The 18,910-nt window shown below is 38.4% G+C and overlaps 1 protein-coding gene across 3 annotated transcripts in view; it reads left to right on the top strand.

Moving 5' to 3' along the window:
• Positions 1-18,910, top strand: part of LOC137101243 (peroxidasin) — a 43,563-nt gene that overhangs the window by 14,622 nt on the left and 10,031 nt on the right. For 2 of the 3 annotated variants that reach the window (XM_067479401.1, XM_067479400.1), the window contains exons 4-16: positions 1,524-1,595; positions 3,802-3,873; positions 6,204-6,275; positions 7,116-7,285; positions 8,802-8,919; positions 9,044-9,213; positions 9,722-9,994; positions 11,047-11,322; positions 12,661-12,773; positions 12,909-13,065; positions 14,140-14,248; positions 15,604-15,761; positions 17,815-18,821. In XM_067479401.1, coding sequence (XP_067335502.1) covers positions 1,524-1,595; positions 3,802-3,873; positions 6,204-6,275; positions 7,116-7,285; positions 8,802-8,919; positions 9,044-9,213; positions 9,722-9,994; positions 11,047-11,322; positions 12,661-12,773; positions 12,909-13,065; positions 14,140-14,248; positions 15,604-15,761; positions 17,815-18,821 — 2,767 coding nt within the window. Of the gene's footprint in view, positions 1-1,523; positions 1,596-3,801; positions 3,874-5,533; positions 5,638-6,203; positions 6,276-7,115; positions 7,286-8,801; positions 8,920-9,043; positions 9,214-9,721; positions 9,995-11,046; positions 11,323-12,660; positions 12,774-12,908; positions 13,066-14,139; positions 14,249-15,603; positions 15,762-17,814; positions 18,822-18,910 lie in introns of those variants that run through there. The other variant, XM_067479402.1, reaches the window with a different exon arrangement.

Here is an 18,910-nt window from a genome sequence, read left to right on the forward strand (position 1 = left end):
TTATTAAAGTGACATTTTCGTATTTTTTTTCACTTGCTGTGGTAAGAAACCTGATACAGCAGTGCTGACACAGATAGGAAATACCATTTAAAATGATATGCACTGATAAAAATAAGATGTTTTATTTTTTCAAACTGCATCATTTATGTTGCAGGGATATTTGCATGATCCACCACTTGCTCCTGGGTGCAATGGAAAAAACAGAAATAGAGTGATGAAAGATTAAAGGACAGACAGCTGTGAGCCTGTACTTAAGGAGTATCACCTTTCTTCAACAGGAATAATGAAGAGAAATTATCTACACTTTAACAGTGTTTGTCTTTTGTTGTGCTAAAATATCATGTTAATCTATAAAGGCTTTCTGGGTGTTTCAAGTTGAATTTTAGAAGAAAAAAAGTGGAGAATCAGTTTAATTTGCAAATTTGTGTTAAATTACTTAACTCCTTAAGTGTAAAGATTTACCTAGAAACATGACTGTTTAATCCTGTGTATTGTTAGAATCAGGTGATGCAATATGTTTTACAAAGGGCTACAATTTAATATATTGTGACACTGTAAAACATTTTTTTAAATATATCTAACTTTAGGAACTTTTCATTCAACAAAACAACACCATATGCATAAAACCTTAACAAAAGCTTACTTTATTTGCAGTCAGAGTGGCAGAAAATGTTGTCATCAGTGATTTAAATAAATACTTTGCAATGTTTTACTTCTTAATAAAAACCCGAGTGAGTGCCACAATGTCCAGCCTTGGTTCAAAGTAAAACATGCATTTTAATAATTACGAGACTCATATGAAATTTCAAAGAAATTCAAAATGTGACACAACTATTAGTTTGTACTTTGTTTCTGACTCACTCTGTAACTGCAAGTAAGAATTCACTTGATTATATCTCCTCTGGAGCTCAGGAAAACCAAAACAAAAAAAGAGATAAAAAACATTTGTCTTAAAAATGAGGTACCTTTGACAGATTTGGAATGGGTGTATCCCAGTGCAGCCGCCAAAGTTAAATATGAGCCTTGGTAAACTTCAAAGGGCATTTTTAGATAGAACAAGGGCTGTAAACCATGGCCCTTTTTTCTTACAGTATAGTACAGTGGAAACATTCACAGACACAGGAAAAATTAGGAACGTTTAAGACCAACAGCCTGCTCTCTATGAATAAAATGCCTTCAAGTCTCTATTAAGAAAAAATCCCACAATGTTCCTTTGCACACAAAATAAACCTCTGTCTGCTATAAAATTTGGTATGTAAACAATTCATTGAAAATCGATAAAATTTTTTGTAAATTCATAGTAATCACAAAAGTAGTGTAGTAAGTGCTAGTTTTTGCTAAGTTAAAGGAACTCGACACATTTCTATCAACAAACCTAAGTAGTAGCATACCATACATTTTATTTTTTAGTAGCAGGGAAACAATCACTTCTACTTTCTCTCATAGTAACCAGGTAGGATTCAGATGACCCTGTCTGACTGTAAGTGTGTGTTACTAATGTTACTGATTATCTCTCCTTTCAGCTATTTGTACAAGAATGAAATCCAATCAATTGACAGACAAGCATTTAAGGGGCTTGTCTCTCTTGAGCAACTGTAAGTGAACAACTTCCTTGTCCACATTTTCTTTCTGCCGGCCCCACTGTTCCTCCTCCCACCTACTGTCTCACCATCTGTTAATATAAAAAAACCTTCTCTACCTGCCCAGCTGAAAAATTGCTGTTCTCTTCATAAAGCCTAATATTGTCTGCATTGTCACGCCATGATTTAATGGTGCGTCATCGATGGTGGCATAACTTTTGTTGCTTTTATAAATGTTGTGTAGACCTTACACAAGTACCATGAAGTCTCTGTTAAGTCAGTTATAAATGCGGTGAAGCTCTTCCTCTGCCTCTTTCCCCACATGCACCGCTCTATCCACTTTTCCGCCGACACCATGCATGCCATGTGTGCACTCATCCTTGTATGTTGCACTTGACCCGCTTTGGCCCTTTTGCATGAATCACATGTTTCATAGTCAGGACAAGAGATATGCACTACCCAGTCCAAAGCTCAAAGCATGACATCCAGCTCTGTGCTGCTAATGATGCTGCTAGCAGTGTTGTACTGCTGAAAGAGATTCTGCTTTTCAGCAGAGCTGGATTTGCCTCTATCCTGCTACCGTACCAAACACTCTCCTGCTATGATTTGCTCTATTGTTCTATTTAATGTGATTTATATGTTCTATTTAATTTTTCAAATCTATTTAAGTGGTTATTTTTGAGTAACCTCCACTGCAGTATATATTTTTGGTCTGTGTCAAAAAAAATAATATCCACATTTTCTGCAATACCACCTATGTTATGTTTTGACAAACTGGCATGTTGGACAATAGAAAACATTAGCAATTGTTTGTTTATTTTCCACACAAATAAAACAAAAGTCAGGAGGAGCTCTGAGTTGTTATTTTGTTTTATAGCTGATGTACACTTTGCAAATTAAGCTTTGTCTGCTCTTGGAGGATACATCTTCATGCCATCTACAATTGGAACAGCTGTGCTGGATCATGAATAGTTTTGAAGGTGTAATTAAATAACTGGGATGCTCATTAATTCAGAGAAAGTAATAAGGGGCTCTAAAATTAGTTAACTGCTGCCTTTCTTTCTTTCTGCTTTTTTGACTGTTAAGTTTTCTTCTTCTGCCTCTTTACTTTAGGCAGCACACAACACCCAGTAAAGAACATCAAATAATAAGCATATGTAATATACTTAAAGATAAACCCCAAATTAGTTTTTCTTGTGTGGAAGACATGTTCAGGGATATTTTTATTTTATTTTATTTTAGTTCTGTGGTGCTTTAGTCTTTTTGTATGTGTTTGTTTTGCTTTTGCAGTTGCTTTGACTGTTGCTTTCCCTGACTCTAAAAGTAGAAACTCAACCAGACCCTTACAGTTACCTCAAAATCTGCTTTTGGATTTCATTTGCTAAAGATTAATTTCTTAAAATATAGTTTGATTTATGTTTTTTCTAGCTCAGAGCTTTGGGGAATAATGTTTGCATTCCATTTTATAGTTACTTCATCTCATTTCAAACCCAGACTGCCATAGATTTTCAGACCCTGTATATCAAATAATATCAGAGCCTGCTGTGTAAATTACACAGTCCTGCTACATTCATTTAAAGGGACATACGTAAAATCTATATACACTACTCACAAAAAGTTAGGGATCTTCAACTTTTGAGTGAAATTTATGGAAATGTAAACAGTTCATGCTACAGTGATATTATATCATGAAAGTATGACATTGTCAATCATAGGTTTCATCTTGTTCTGTCAAAATGTGAACAGCATGATAAGGAGGACTGTTTGAATACAAATTGTCATTGAACCAGAACATTTAGTGGTAAATTCATTCATAAATTCACAGGCATGACCCATGAATCACGTTGAGATTTTTGTGGTTAATCATTGTATGTTATGCAATACAGTACTGAAACCTTGAACTGTCAGACATATGCATTCAAAAGTTTAGAGTAGGTAAAAATAAGACAACCTGTAAAGGTTATATTTCATTTTAGGTGCATTCTGAAATTTCACACAAAAGCCAAATATTGCATACACACAGACACACACACACATATACACAATGTATATAAAAACACGCATAAAGCCTGAATATATTTTAGTAATCTGAGTTGCCAGAACACTTCAGTGGCGTTATTGAGCCACCTCGTAGGGCCTAATAGAGTCATCTAATGTATTTAGTTAACCAGGGAGCTCATCCAGTTTTATTGTGCTTTGTCTACACTTTGTTCTTTTCCAGGTACCTGCACTTCAATAACATTGAATCGTTGGAATCCGAATCATTTACCGATCTACCAAAGCTAGAACGACTGTAAGTTCCAAAAGTATCCAGGTCTTACACAATCTTACAAAAGAAAAACATTTGGTTTATCCCAGATCTGTATTTACTTTATATACTGCTGAAATATTTATAAATTATATTTGAACATGTTATTTCAGCTTTGTAAGATACTTTTAGCTATGGGTGGAAACTGAGACATTTTTTCCATTTAATGGAAAATATTAACTCATTTTGTATTTGATGGGAGCAACACATCTCAAAAAGATGGAGCAGGGCGATGTTTACCATTGTGTAGCATCACACATGGCTTCTTCTTTGCATGACACAGCTTCAACTTAAATTTGTGGATGGCACAGCAAACTGTGTTCTCACACACAGTGATTTCTGGAAGTGTTCCTGAGCCCATGCAGTGTCAGTAAAGAATCATGCCTGTTTTTAATGCAGTGCCGCCTGAGGGCCCAAAGATCACGCGCATCCAGTTTTGACCATTCAGCCTTGTTTCTTGCACACAGAGATTCCTCCTGATTCTCTGAATCGTTTGATGATATTATTTACTGTAGATGGTAGGTTCTTCAAAGTCTTGAGGAAGGATTTTTTTTTAAATTGTTACACGATTTTTAGAGGCAGTTTGTCGCAGATTTGTGATCTTCGGCCCATCTTTAAGTTTGAGGGGCTCTTCCTCTCTGAAATGCTCCTTTTATCCAATTCATGTTACTGACCTATTGCCAATGACCTAATTAGTTGTCAAATGCTCCTCCATTTGTTTTTTTTATTTGCAGCAATTCCTTTTCCAGCCTTTTGTTCCTTTTATTACAACTTTTTTTGAGATGTGCTGCTGCCATCAAATTTAAAATGACCTAATATTTCATGAAATAATAAAATATCTCAGTTTCAATATCTTATATGTTGTTTATGTTCTATTATATATAGATTGGTTGGGTTAATGAGATTTGCAAATCATTGCATTCGGTTTTTGTTTACATTTTACACATCGTCCTACACAACTTTTTTTGAACTGTATGTTTGGGTTGTATGTTTAAGCCTAACTTTTCTCTCTTTCATTGCTGTTTTAGGCTACACATAAATCAAAGCTTATCAATTTATAACCACACTTGCAGTTTGCTCCAGTCAGCCTTATCTGCTCTTTGTAGCTTTACATATGTCTAGTAAAATCTATATAAAGGGATTATATACTGTATTTGTCCATAAAGTGGTCCCACGTTGGTGGAGCGGGCTACCAAACTCTGAAATATTCAAAAAACTGCTGAAAACAGAAGTCTTGTGCAACTTCCTACGGCCTTATCTTAAAATTCATTTCCATTTCATGGAATGGAAACACTTCTTCTCATAGCAGTTTGCTTTAATGTTTTTAACTTGACTTAGATATTTGCACATCTTGTACCTCACTTGTAAGTCAATTTGAATTAAAGGGTCTCCCAAATCACTATATGCAAATGTAAATAAACAATCAGCTGTATGTTAAATGATTTTAAAGCTGCTGTTCTCTTGCACACAGTTTACCATTATGTTTTGTATTTAGCCTGTAAGTCATAGCACTACTTCTGGATATGAACTTTCCTGTCAACATGCAGATGTGATGTAGCCTCCGCTTCTAAAACTCTTCACCAGATGTCTAAAGGTCGAAACGTCCTGTTAAATTTCTGTTTCATTGTCCCTGTTTATGGGCCAGTTGCTGCCAAGTCTTTACATACTTTGCACTCTGGAGAAGACAAGAAATTGAGGGACACCTGCAAAAAGGGGGAAAGGGGGAGAAAAGGAATTCCCAGTTGCACAGTGAGTTGCTTGTTGGGGAATATCTCCATGGTTACATCCAAAGCAGTAATTTTGGCAAAGGGTCCAGAGAGCATAACTCCAGATTTCCAAATTTCTACATGTTGAGATAAAAGATAAAAAAACTGCATAGGAGTTGATGTTGATTTACAGTAATTCAAAATAAATTATTTTTGAGGAATGTCTTTACGTGGAGTCTTAAATAAACTAGAACATTTATTAATGTCCTGCTTTTAACCAAAAAATGCAAGTCACACTGAGGCACCATAGAATATCTGGGAAAGTGATCAAATTTCTTGCCCTTTTTGGGAACGTGACCTTTGATATTGAGAATAGATTTTTTTTCATAAATATCCACTATCAATAGTTTTATTAGTTTGTTTTGTTTGTTTTGTTTTTTTTTTTTAGAATTAGTTTTTTTATTTATTTTTTTTATTCACATCATGCATTTTAGTCGTGCACTGAAATTTAGCGTATGGTGGTCTATAAAGCCAGTGATACGGTGAAAGCTTGCTTTGCAGTAATAGACCTTGAGAAGGAATTTTATAGTTTTTCTTTCTCCCTCTTAGATTTTTGCACAACAACAGAATTACCCAGCTAGTCCCGGGAACCTTCTCTCATCTTCAATCCATGAAGCGACTGTAAGTGGAAAAGCTCTCAACAACCACTTAAACAGCTGTGTGAGAATGCAAGTTTGTGTCTATGTCTGTAGTTTACCCCCATGACACCCACTATGTAATAAGGTCTGTTTGTCAGTAAAATGCTGTATGACCACACTACAGTGTTCTCACGCTTCTTTGGTTTCAAGTTAGTTTCTTTTGTAAGAGTCACAGCCCCGTCTGTCCCATAGTTTGGATTTTCCTTCCTGAGTCAGCTGCAGTGGAAATGAGAAGGGACTGTGTACGGTGTGTTATGTTAAGAAAACCATAGATAATGAAAATTCTACCATACAGTTCCACAAAATATCATTAGTTTATCCTGAAATATGAGAATTTGGGGTCTTTGAGGCCAACTGTCTCCAATATAGCTCCAAATTCCATCCTCTTCCGCCCATTGCAGTGAACTAGCATTGTCTTCACCCAGATTGTGATGTTTAGTATTCTGGCTAGAAAAGATAAAACAATAAGAGCTTTACAAACAGTCCCACAAATTAAAAAACAATGTTCAGTTTTTTAAAGGCATGTGATTTGTAATCAGCTCAGTGTAGTAGAAAGAAAAACTAGATGATTTATCAGAACATGGAGGCAAGCAGAGATAGAGTTTCCCACGGCAGGAGAGACTGTGTTCCTGTATGGTCCTGCTGAGCCCCACTGTTTGGATTGAACTGAGCTGTGCCTGGTCATGCCAGACCAATTTTACTTCATAAACTGCCAGAGAGGATTTACCTAAAACTGCTGAATGCACAATTTGTGCAGTTATATGTTGTCTAATGTAGCCTAATGTTTCTCACTTGTTTCTTTGTATGTTGTCTGTTTGTTCAGGCGACTTGATTCCAATGCTTTAAACTGTGACTGTGAGTTGCTTTGGCTCGCTGACCTATTGAAGCTGTACGCTGAATCGGGCAATGCCCAGGCTGCTGCCACCTGCGACTACCCCATTCGCCTGCAGGGCAGATCTGTGGCAACTCTCACAGCTGAAGAGCTCAACTGCGGTAAGGAGACAAAAACTGAGCATGACATTTCGTGCAGTGTCGTAGAACGTTTGTCCAAAATAGTGGCAATTAGGAATTGACATGAATGTGGGGAGTCTAGGAATATTAAGACTTTTGTTTAATGCATTAATCATTTTAAGGTATTCTGCACATCTATTTTTAAATGATTTGACCTTATTTCTGCTTCTTCACATTAAGTCCTGCTGCACTGAAAATTAGAATGATTGTCTCTGTGAAATTTGAATGTGCTGCAACATTTAACGTCGTAACCAAAGAGGACAATATATAACATATTGAAAATCACTTTAATGAAACCTAAATGAAATTGAGAGAAATGAAAATCTGGGCAGCCATACGTATCCCAGTACACAAATCCTGGGTAGCAGCATGCCTTATTTTCCATGTGTTTATCCTTACTGTTCAAAACTCCCTGCTCACCGTGTTTACTCTTCATCTACATCAGCTGTGTCTCTGATCTGTTGTCTCTCTGAATTGTGCCTCCAGTATCAGACCCCCCGCAACTGCTCAGTCCATGTGGTACATGGAAATGCTGTGTGTGTGTGTTTGTTGGTAAGAACAGAGATAGACTGATCTTCCTATGAGTTTGGGTTAGTTGGTTTGGTTTTCTTGCTTGTCTACACAGATGTGTCTGCACTGAGTTTGTGAGGCAGCGGCAGGTTTGTGCCGCATGTTGGCATGTGTCAGCGTTTCTTTCTACTAGGGCAGAGGTTTGCCCTGCATGAAAAAAGAGTTGTTCGGGTTGGTTGTTTCATGTACTGGTAAGCAAATTAAGAGTCTAATCAAGTTCAGTTAGCAGAAAGGTTTTATATCTTTGAAGCTTAATGGACACAGGAATACACCAATGCGATTTGTAACACTTACAGACACTGGATTGTACATCTCTGGTAAGTTTGCATCAGCAGCTTTATCTTAGGTATGGCAAAATTAAGCCTAGGTGATTGGCCAATGCAGTGAATTGCTGGATTGCGTCACCTTGTGTCTCAGACAAAGTTGAACCACATCAATTTTTCTCAGTTAGCCCCCTATAGGTCCTGTAGTTCCTAATTTTTTATATATATATATATATATATATATATATATATATATATATATATATATATATATATATATATATATATATATATATATATATATATATATATATATATATATATATATATATATATATATATATATATATATATATATATATATATATATATATATATATATATATATATATATATATATATATATATATATATATATATTTTCCTTCCCCCATACTAATTAAGGAGGAGGGCAGCTAAGCCAGGTTAGGCTGAGAGGATTGTCTACTAATTGTGTCAGTGGTTTCTAATTACTAGTTCAGCCTTATCTCCCAAATAAGGCCTTGATTTAAAGAGTCTGGATTTAAATGGATGGCATAGCATAAACATACATACATACAAATGCACATGCATTTACACCTGTTCATGTTTAACATCTTACTGGACTATCTGACCTCCTCTTCCAGAGGTACCCAGGATCACGTCAGAGCCCCGGGATGTTGATGTTACATCAGGAAACACTGTCTACTTCACCTGTAGGGCTGAAGGCAACCCTAAACCACAGATCATTTGGCTCAGGAACAAGTAAGAAGATATATAAAGAAGCAAAAAGATCTTCCACTAGTGGTTATAACAAATTTGTAGGTAAATAAATTGTATACATGATTGATTTACGTTTAATGAGTTGGTGTGTGCATCTCCATGGCAGCAATGCTCTAAACATGCGTGATGACAGTCGTTTGAACCTCCTGGAAGATGGTACGCTCATGATCCAGGACACAAAAGAGACAGATCAGGGAGTCTACCAATGCATGGCAAAAAATGTGGCTGGTGAGGTCAAGACTTCACAGGTCACACTTCGATATTTCGGAGCCCCCTGTAAGTATCTGCTATAAGGAAAATGTGCTGCCTTTCATGTTAAATTATTTTTATATACTTACACACAGAGACACACAAGTCTTCATTGCTCTTTCTATCTTTTCATATTCATATTCACACACAGGAATACATGATAATCCGCAATAGCTGTTGCTGTGGGAGATTAGTTTGATTGTCTTCTGATGACCCAAAGGTCATTCTTGGGGTGGGAACACTTTCTGATAGCAGATGTCTTGCATTTCCTGTGTGTGTGATTGTATACACCAGACTCCTCGCTGTGTACATTTCCTCAGAATCCACTGTAATCGCTGGCTAAACGTGGAGAGGACTCAACCACGTGACTTTACAAAGCTTATTAGTGGCTTTCTTTTGAACATTTTGCCAATGTTTATGTAGGTCATGACTAATTTTCTAATATGTTGAATTTACTCAAAGCGGACTAACAGACACCTAATTAATCAGACCCCATTTCTGTGTTCCTCACTTCAATCTTCCTTTATTCTTCCAGCACGACCAAGTTTTGTGATCCAGCCCCATAACACCGAGGTTCTGGTTGGTGAGAGTGTAACTCTGGAGTGCAGCGCCACAGGCCAGCCGCAGCCCAGAGTGTCCTGGACAAGGGGGGACCGCACACCACTGCCCAATGATGTTCGAATCAACATCACACCCTCAGGAGGTCTTTATATCCAGAACGTGGTCCAGGCCGATGGAGGACAATATACCTGTTTTGCCTCCAATAATGTCGATACCATACATGCTACAGCTTATATCATTGTACAAGGTAGGATTCAGAACTCATTTTTATATTAGTAGAGTATGAGTTTATTGAGCAGAATGTATATAGTCAATGAGTTTCTAAAGAATGTTTAAACCAGCTGTTCAATGTTTCAGCCTTCTTAAAACTATAACTGTGAATTCAGTCATTTACAATTGTGTGCAAATGTTTGCATCCCATTATTTTGAAATTTAAAAGATTAAATCAAAATCATTTTAAGTTAATTTTCAATTAATTTATAAAGGGGGAGACATATTTATTTTACTATAACATTTCAAAATAAATTCAATTTCAATTTTTTCAATTCAATTTTTTATTCTTTTGATGATGACATTTCTACTACCTGAATGTGTATTATTATGTTTGTTTTAGGGTTAAGCCTACATGTCCTTAGATGGCATTTCAATGTAAGGATATGCAAACCTAACCTGAAACTGAACATGTTGATCATATGAGGTATGATCAAAGACTGTATATGCTATACTAGATAATGATAATTACATTGTGCAAACGTTTGCATCCCCCTTAAATTAATAAGGGGGGTACAAACTAGTAAAGTAGTAAACTTGTTTAAAAAATTACCTTTAATTTCTGATGAAAGAAACATTGTACAATTGTACAATTTATATTACAGTTAGTTGATGAAAGAAAAGTTTTGACAATTCAAGATTAGACAAACTTTTTCACTTAGAGGAATTTAATCTTATTTATTAAAATAATGCATTTCAGTCTACTCAAATTTGTCGAATTCAAGTTCTGCAATTATTCTCCTCCGACTTCACATGAACTCACACAAAATGCCACAGTCAATGGTATTAAACATCCTCCCTCTACACAAATTTGTTCTGTGTCTGCTGTTCCACACCTCCACACCAGTGGCACTTCCAAAGTTTTTCCTTTTAACCAACAAAGATTAGAATGTCTCATAATCAGGTAACTTTTATTTGTTATTTAAAGTTTTGGCTTACAGACTTCTCCTCTTCAGCTATGACCTCAGCCTCAGTATAGATTTAATTTTTATACAAAATTACAAAATAAAACTTTTCTTCTGCCCACAGCAATCCCACAATTCACAGTCATACCGCAGGACCAGTCTGTCCTGGAGGGTCAGACTGTGGACTTTCCCTGTGATGCAAGCGGTTACCCGCAGCCAGTGATTGCCTGGACACGTGGGGGCAGTCCATTACCACCGGACCGTCGTCACGTAGTCCTCTCCTCTGGTACTCTCCGCATCAGTCGGGTTGCAGGTCATGACGAGGGCCAGTATGAATGCCAGGCGGTCAGCCCTGTGGGAACCGTGCGCACTGCAGTCCAACTCAATATCCAGCAGAGAGGTGAGGCTGTATGGTGAACCTTAGTGTATAGAAATGGTTAGGCATGATAATGTTTGAATCTAATATCCATGGATGATTCGCTGTGGTGACCCCTGAAGGGGAACAGCTGAAAGTAAAAGAAGAACACCATCATTGCATGCTGCATTGGAAATGTTGATTTTACACTGGACTTAAAACACTGCTTTTATCATGGTGGGTAAGTAGTGAGTGTCCACTGTAAGACCCTCTTCAAACGCTGCATTTGTGTGAAGGAGGAAGGTACTAAAGTGAGTGGGAATGCTGCAGTGCCCTTCATTCACAGCTAATTTAGTTAGTGGTTACACTGTTACGATACACAATGTAGATTAGATAGATTAAATAGACTAGATATAGACTGAAAGACACATAGCTCTCTCTCTCGCTCTCTGTGTGTGTGCGTGTGCATGTGCGTTCCTGTGTGTGTTCACACGTGTGTGTTTTTGTCCAGAAGAAGGCATACATTAGTTGGTATGTCATGCAGCTTGTCTCTTGGTTGCAGATGGTTGTATTGTGTGTGAGTGTGTGTGTTTGTGCAAAATTACAGGCTTGGCTTAGCACAGAAAAGGACTGCAGTCTATAATCCTGAAATGACACCATGTTTTCCATGTAGTAATGGATGTTAACATTACTCAAAGTACACGTTGTATAATGACCCCACACTATACACACAGTGGAGTAGAGGCCTCCAACCATGCGGGGACTGTGATGGCTGCCTTATGTTTAAAGTGCTGGACAGATTTATCACCAAAGCATCAGAGGAAAGTGAAAACTAGTACTAACAGGGTATATAATATTTATCGTGTTTAGCATGCCGCAATTTCACATACATGTCATTATCCCTGTAATATTATCGAATCTTGTATGATACAGAGTGGTACTGCCAGCACGTGTTCTGCATACTGTGCACTGCATTGTATTAAAATGGCATTAATTAGTGTCAGACTGCGAAGAAACTACCTCCCACTCCACTGCTACAAGAGAACCGTGCAGGAATTTGAATATTGTGTTTTTGAAGCAAACATCCATCCCCTCCCATTAAACACCTCAGCTTAGGAGTGACTGTATAATGAAACTTAATCACACTGCAAGTTCAACACTGTGTCTATGTGTGTGTGTGCTTGTAATAAAGGCAAGACAAATGAAAAAAAATGTCTACAGCATCAAGCAACACATTATTTCCTTTTAAAATACACTCTGCCTTTCAAAGGTTTAAGTCTGCTTTGATTGTAAGGAAAATACTCTCTACATGTACAGCACTTTAAGCAGTGGTGCAGAATCATTAACAAATTCACGTGTGTGTGTATGTTTTAACTCATTCAGTAACGCCTGTTTTCACAACTGCTCCAAGGGACCTGGCAGTCGAGTCTGGCCAAGATGTCCAGATACCCTGTAGTGCTCAGGGCCAGCCACACCCTGAGCTCACCTGGAACAAGGTTAGATGCTAAAGTTGTTATGAGCTGAGTAAGGTGGTTCAGTAATGAACAATTATTGGTTTTTATTATATTTGACTTTGAATTACTGTTTCACAATTTGAAGCTTCCATGGATATGATCCTGTCTCTCTCCCAGGATGGTGTACAAATCACAGAAAGTGGCAAGTTCCATATCAGCAATGAGGGTTACCTAGAGGTGAAGGATGTGGGAAGTGCTGACGCTGGACGCTATGAGTGTGTTGCCCGCAATCCCATTGGCTACCAGGTTGCTAGCATGGTGCTAACTGTATCAGGTAAAAATAAATATGATATCAATACCTCCGAGTCTGAAAGTGGTGTTCCATCTCCTTTTCTGCCTTCTCCCTGAAAGCAAGGAAGTTTTGAACCTTACTTATAAATGCTGGATTAAAAATGGTCACAGAGTTATAAAACCTTCCCTGCAGTACCATGTTTGGTTAGTTGTATGTTTGCTATCTGATATTTTAGTAACTTAAATCCTGTGATATAATTGTAATTTATAAAAATCATTGCTTTGTTGTGCATGCTGTTATGCACATACCACTACAAAGTGTCACATTCTAAAATTTCCTGTAGAATAAATATATGGTGGTCAACTTCACTGTCACTGTACAGTACAGGCGACACACCCTTTCTCCATGCACCACTGATATTCAGAGTTCGTGTAAAAGCAATTACGAAGGCACCATTTCTTGATCTTTCTGATTAATTAACTAGTCACTGAGAGGAGAAAGTGAAAGAAAAGGTTAACCAGTAAAATTCAGAAAGGATTACTAAACTCTGCAAAGAGAGTTTTAACTTAATAGGGAAGAGATTTAATGTTTTATAATTAGTGTATATTGCCTTCACATGCATACACAGTGCACAGAGTCAGAAGAACATGTTTTTTGTCCAAGTCCGTAGTTTAGTCACACTCTGGTGCTTTGCTATCTGGTTTGTGTCAGTTCTTCCCTGTGTGTGTTGGTGTTTCCTGCTGAGATTTCTCAGGTCGGACCACAGCACTGTGCTGGTGAACAATAAACTGTATCAATGTCCTCAGTTGTTGTTGGACTGTCTTGGACCTCACATCACAATGTAACTGTTTTAAATGGCACCTCGAGATCCCTCCAATGCCAGAAGGAGAGTTGAAGTCACTAACAGTATTCTATTGGAAGTAAAGAGCACTAGTTAATCCAAGCTCCATTTACTAACTACTGATTTTAGCCTGTAAATTTGTTTTGACCCCAAATGTAACCAAATGTATGTGAAAGCACAGAATATAGTGTTGTATTTACAACATCAATTACTTATGAAAATAGTTTTTGTAAACTTTTAAATGTGGGTTTTGGCTCTCTGTCCCTAACAAACAGTTCCTGCAGTCAGCAGAGAGGGAGACACCTTTGTGAGCACATCCATAGAGCAGGCCATCCGCAATGTTGACAGTGCTATTGAGTCCACGAGGAGACGTCTCTTTGATGGGTAAGATCTCAGAAACCCACACACGTGTATGTCTGCCAGCTATGCAAATAAGGGCATAGTTTACCCAAGACGCTGGAGCTTGTGTGCAGCCAGCCACCACTTCTTGTCATGATTAGGCTTAAATTTAATTAGCACTGAGTCTACAATTTAACGAAAGTTTAACTTAAGAATCTGAGCCTTCGGGGGAAACATTCGAAACAGCCACTACTACTGCGGATATTTTTAGAGCACACTTATCCCCCTCTGTGCAAAACACATCTATTAAATGTAATTATTAATATATGAGAGATGTGTCCCTCTCCATCTGTGCTGAAATTTAAGTTGTGCATTGCGATAAACTCCCCTTAAGTAATAGGGTTCACTCACCGGTTCCATGCAATTTAGCATCCCACTGACACCAGAAAGTTGACACGATGACTCTAACTCTACAGATAACACGAAGTCTGGGACTCATTGACACACTGAAAAGCTGTTAGAGTGCTGCTCTGCTGCTACATGGCAGCTGACCGATGTAGTAGTTCTTGTGCATATGGAAAGGAAGGTGTTGGTCTTATCATTATTATTGGCAATATTGCCAATAATAATTAATGTTATTAATTTAATAATTAATGTCATTTTAAGCACACTATAATTTGTTTTTGCATATTATACATTTGTGTGATATATTTCACATGTTCCATTGTACTGTCTTATATTATACAATATACACATTTAAAAGATTATAATTTCTCACGTTAAGTTGAAACCGTTAGCAAGGTGAGAATTCTATGTATTTATTTTTGATGTCACAGTGGGTGGTTGAACTGTACTGGAGGATTGTAGGATTGTACAGGTTTACCTAATGAAGTGGCCAATGAGAGCATGTCATAACATAAATAGGTTTGCAAGGTGAGACAACTTTTATTTATTTTTTTGTTTTTCAACTTAAGCTGAGACGACCACCAGATCTGCCAGCTCTGTTGAGCTCTGGCGGATCTTTAAAGGCTAGAGTTGAATGCGTTTAAAGCATAGCTTGGGGTAATAGCAAAGCAATCCAGTGGTCTTCTGGAGGTTATGGAAGCAGCAGCACACTGTCTGAAAGCAAATGTAGTAGTAGGCTTCTCCTTGTCTGAATTCTTAGAGCTGCTCTAGTTTCACTGAAAAAAAAGTGTCTGAGACACTTTTCCTTCCCTTTCTCAAAAAACAGAAAAATACATTTTAAACATGAGATTGCTTTCTTGTAATTTGTCTCACTTCTCCTTTACTTCCACATATGTTTGCTATCATTTGCTTATGTTCTTGTGCCTTCTTCTTCATGATTCCTTCTTTTCTCCCACCTCCCTAATACCTCATCCCCTTCTCTATTTTCACTCTAGTCAGCCACGTACTCCCGGAGAGTTGCTAGCGCTTTTCCGGTATCCACGTGACCCCTACACACTGGAGCAGGCTCGTGCTGGGGAGATCTTTGAGCAGACACTTTTGCTTATCCAGAACCATGTCAACCAGGGTCTAATGGTTGACACTAACGGCACTGGTGAGACTTGTAACCAATTATATTGTAGTTTTTTTTACTAAAAGCTCCAGCCAGGAATTTGGAACTTGCTCTCACTGATCAGGCTTTCACACATACACTGCAACCCTGCAAATCTTGAGACATTGCCTGGAGAAGTTAGATGTGAGAACACGGATGTTCTAACATCTCACACTTCTACTTCAAACGGAAGTCATGGAAGCCCCAGTATAAAATGTCCAAGTAATGTCCGGTCATCCTTGATAGAGCAGCAAATTCTCCTGAGGATTTAAAACAGAAGATTAGGCTTGTTTATGCAGTGTCTGTGAGGCACGTAGCACAGCTTTATTTTCTTCTTATGTGCTTTAAAAAAACACAGCGCTCCCCACAGACAGCATTTCTTGTGAGTCATGTCCTCTCTCCTGCACGCTATGATCAGGTCTACCCCACTAATCGTTTAAAACTCGAGAACAATCCTATGAAGCTGAATGTTTTGTCCATCTGGTGTTTGATCTATAGCTGCACAAAACTGCTGCTCTCTGTCATCTTTGGAGGGCCGATAGCAATCTGCTCCCTGGTTTAATGGTGTTGCAGGGTGGAGACTTTGGCACATTCATTTTATTATGCTTTGTTCAAAGAATGGTGAACAACAACTGCAATAACTTATTGCTGAGAGTAAATGATTGTTACTGTAGGTGTTTGTGCAGAGAATGACAGCATCAAGACAATGATAGGACTTTGCTTTGATGTTTTCTCCTTGATTTTTGCTGCCTTGTACCTCACTTGTAAGTCACTTTAGATAAAAGCGTCTGCTAAATGACTAAATGTAAATGTAAATGTAAAATTATTTTTAGCTTGTTTTCTGTGGATCCATTTGCTCCTGACAATCATTTCCATATTTTAGGAAACGCATGAAGTGCAAGACAAGGTTGTCTTGTCATGGAGCTTTGTTACAAATGACCTCCCTGATTAAATAACATTTGTTTTGTTTTTTACTTTGTCAAAGAAAACCTGAGAAAATTTGTTTGGTTAACGTAAAGACAGATGTTTTGTAGAAAAGGCTACTGTACATCGGACTCCTTTTACAAGGAGTTTAGGAACTTATGAAGCCATCCAAACAGCTGACAAGTCATTAGCAAATAACATTGCTATTGTGAGCCCTGTTTGACTATATATAAGGTGTAGGCCATTTTTTCTCTTAAACAAGATCCCAGTAGACGTATTAATGGAGCAGTTAACGAAGAGTTTATGAACTTTTTCATCAGCTCTATGTAAAACAAATCCTAACCTTTAATCATGTTTAAGCACAGGGGCATTTAAGACGTTTAAGAGCGTAGAACTCTATGAAAGATGAAAAACAGAAGACAGAGCCAGTTTTCATTACCTTTGCCAACAACCAATTGTTCATCATCGCACTAGCCCCCAAACAAGCAAACAGGGAAATTTCTGCCTGTCAGCAGAAACGTGTTGTTTTATTGTAGCTTCATCTGGGAGGGCAGCACCACAGTTTCCCCGTTCTTTTCCCAATGCACATGCAAACAGTGTATGTACAAAGCTAAGGACGTAACACTTGTGACATGTAAACATAACACCACATTGCAAACACTTCAAAAATACACACAGTTACACATTGATTTGCTGCACATTGGTGCTTTCACATATTTGAGCAGATCAGGGCAAGGAAAATGAATTTGAACATGAGATTATTGAATCTCAGAGACAGCAGCAGTAAGGGAGTATTTGTATATAAAAAAAAAATTTCATCCATGTTTGTGAAAAATATAAACCAGGCACTTTCAACTGCTTCTCACATGCACACTCACACCGATGCAGGGAGCTGCTTTGCAGCTGTCCACAGTCACCAAGAGCTTCTAAGTTAGGGTTCAGTGTCTTGCTCAAGGACACATGGGAGTAACCCTGGGATTGGTAGGTGTCTGCTTTAGCTCCTTAGTCACGGTCACCCCTAGTGCTACATCACCGTTTAATTTGATCTTAATGAAGAATTACTACTAATACAAATGCTATATTTTTTTTCCACAAATCTTTAGCCTCTTAACACCATGTGGCCTTTCCACAGCATTTCGCTACAATGACCTGGTATCCCCACATTTCCTGGATATGATCGCCAATCTGTCAGGCTGCAAAGCCCACCGGCGCTTCAACAACTGCTCTGACATTTGCTTCCATCAGAAGTATCGCAGCCACGATGGCACCTGCAACAACCTGCAACACCCCATGTGGGGTGCCTCCCTCACTTCCTTTGAACGAGTTCTGAAGTCTGTCTACGATAATGGCTTTAACCTGCCAAGAGGGGCCACTGAGCAGCTGCATAATGGCTACAGGTTGCCACTGCCTAGGTTGGTGTCTACTACAATGATTGGCACTGAGACCATCACTCCTGATGACCGCTACACTCATATGCTAATGCAGTGGGGTCAGTTCCTAGACCATGACTTGGATTCAACAGTAATATCCCTAAGCCAGTCACGGTTCTCTGATGGACAGCTATGTGCTCAGGTCTGCACCAATGACCCACCATGCTTCCCAATTCAGTTCCCACCCAATGACCCACGGCAACTTCGAAGTGGTGCCCGATGTATGTTCTTTGTTCGATCAAGCCCAGTGTGTGGCAGCGGGATGACATCTCTACTCATGAACAGTGTATATCCAAGAGAACAAATGAATCAGCTGACCTCTTACATTGATGCTTCCAATGTCTATGGGAGCTCACAACATGAATCAGAAGAAGTCAGAGATTTGGCGAGTCAAAGAGGTCTGCTCCGGCAAGGTATCATACAGCGGACTGGAAAGCCACTCCTTCCATTTGCTACTGGACCACCGACTGAGTGCATGAGGGATGAAAATGAGAGTCCAATTCCATGTTTCTTAGCTGGAGACCACCGTGCTAATGAGCAGCTTGGTTTGACTGCCATGCACACAGTGTGGTTCAGAGAACACAACCGCATAGCCACAGAGCTCCTGAGACTGAATCCCCACTGGGACGGGGACACCATCTACCACGAGACCAGGAAGATAGTGGGGGCTCAGATGCAGCACATCACCTACAGTCACTGGTTGCCGAAGGTAACAGCTATCCACTAAGTTTTAAGTCTTCTTGTTTTTTTTGCTTTACCTCTACTTCCCTTCTACTTTTTAAACCTCTATTTTCCTAT

The sequence above is a fragment of the Channa argus genome, chromosome 16, assembly GCF_033026475.1.
Source record: "Channa argus isolate prfri chromosome 16, Channa argus male v1.0, whole genome shotgun sequence".
NCBI classification, from domain to species: Eukaryota; Metazoa; Chordata; class Actinopteri; order Anabantiformes; family Channidae; genus Channa; species Channa argus.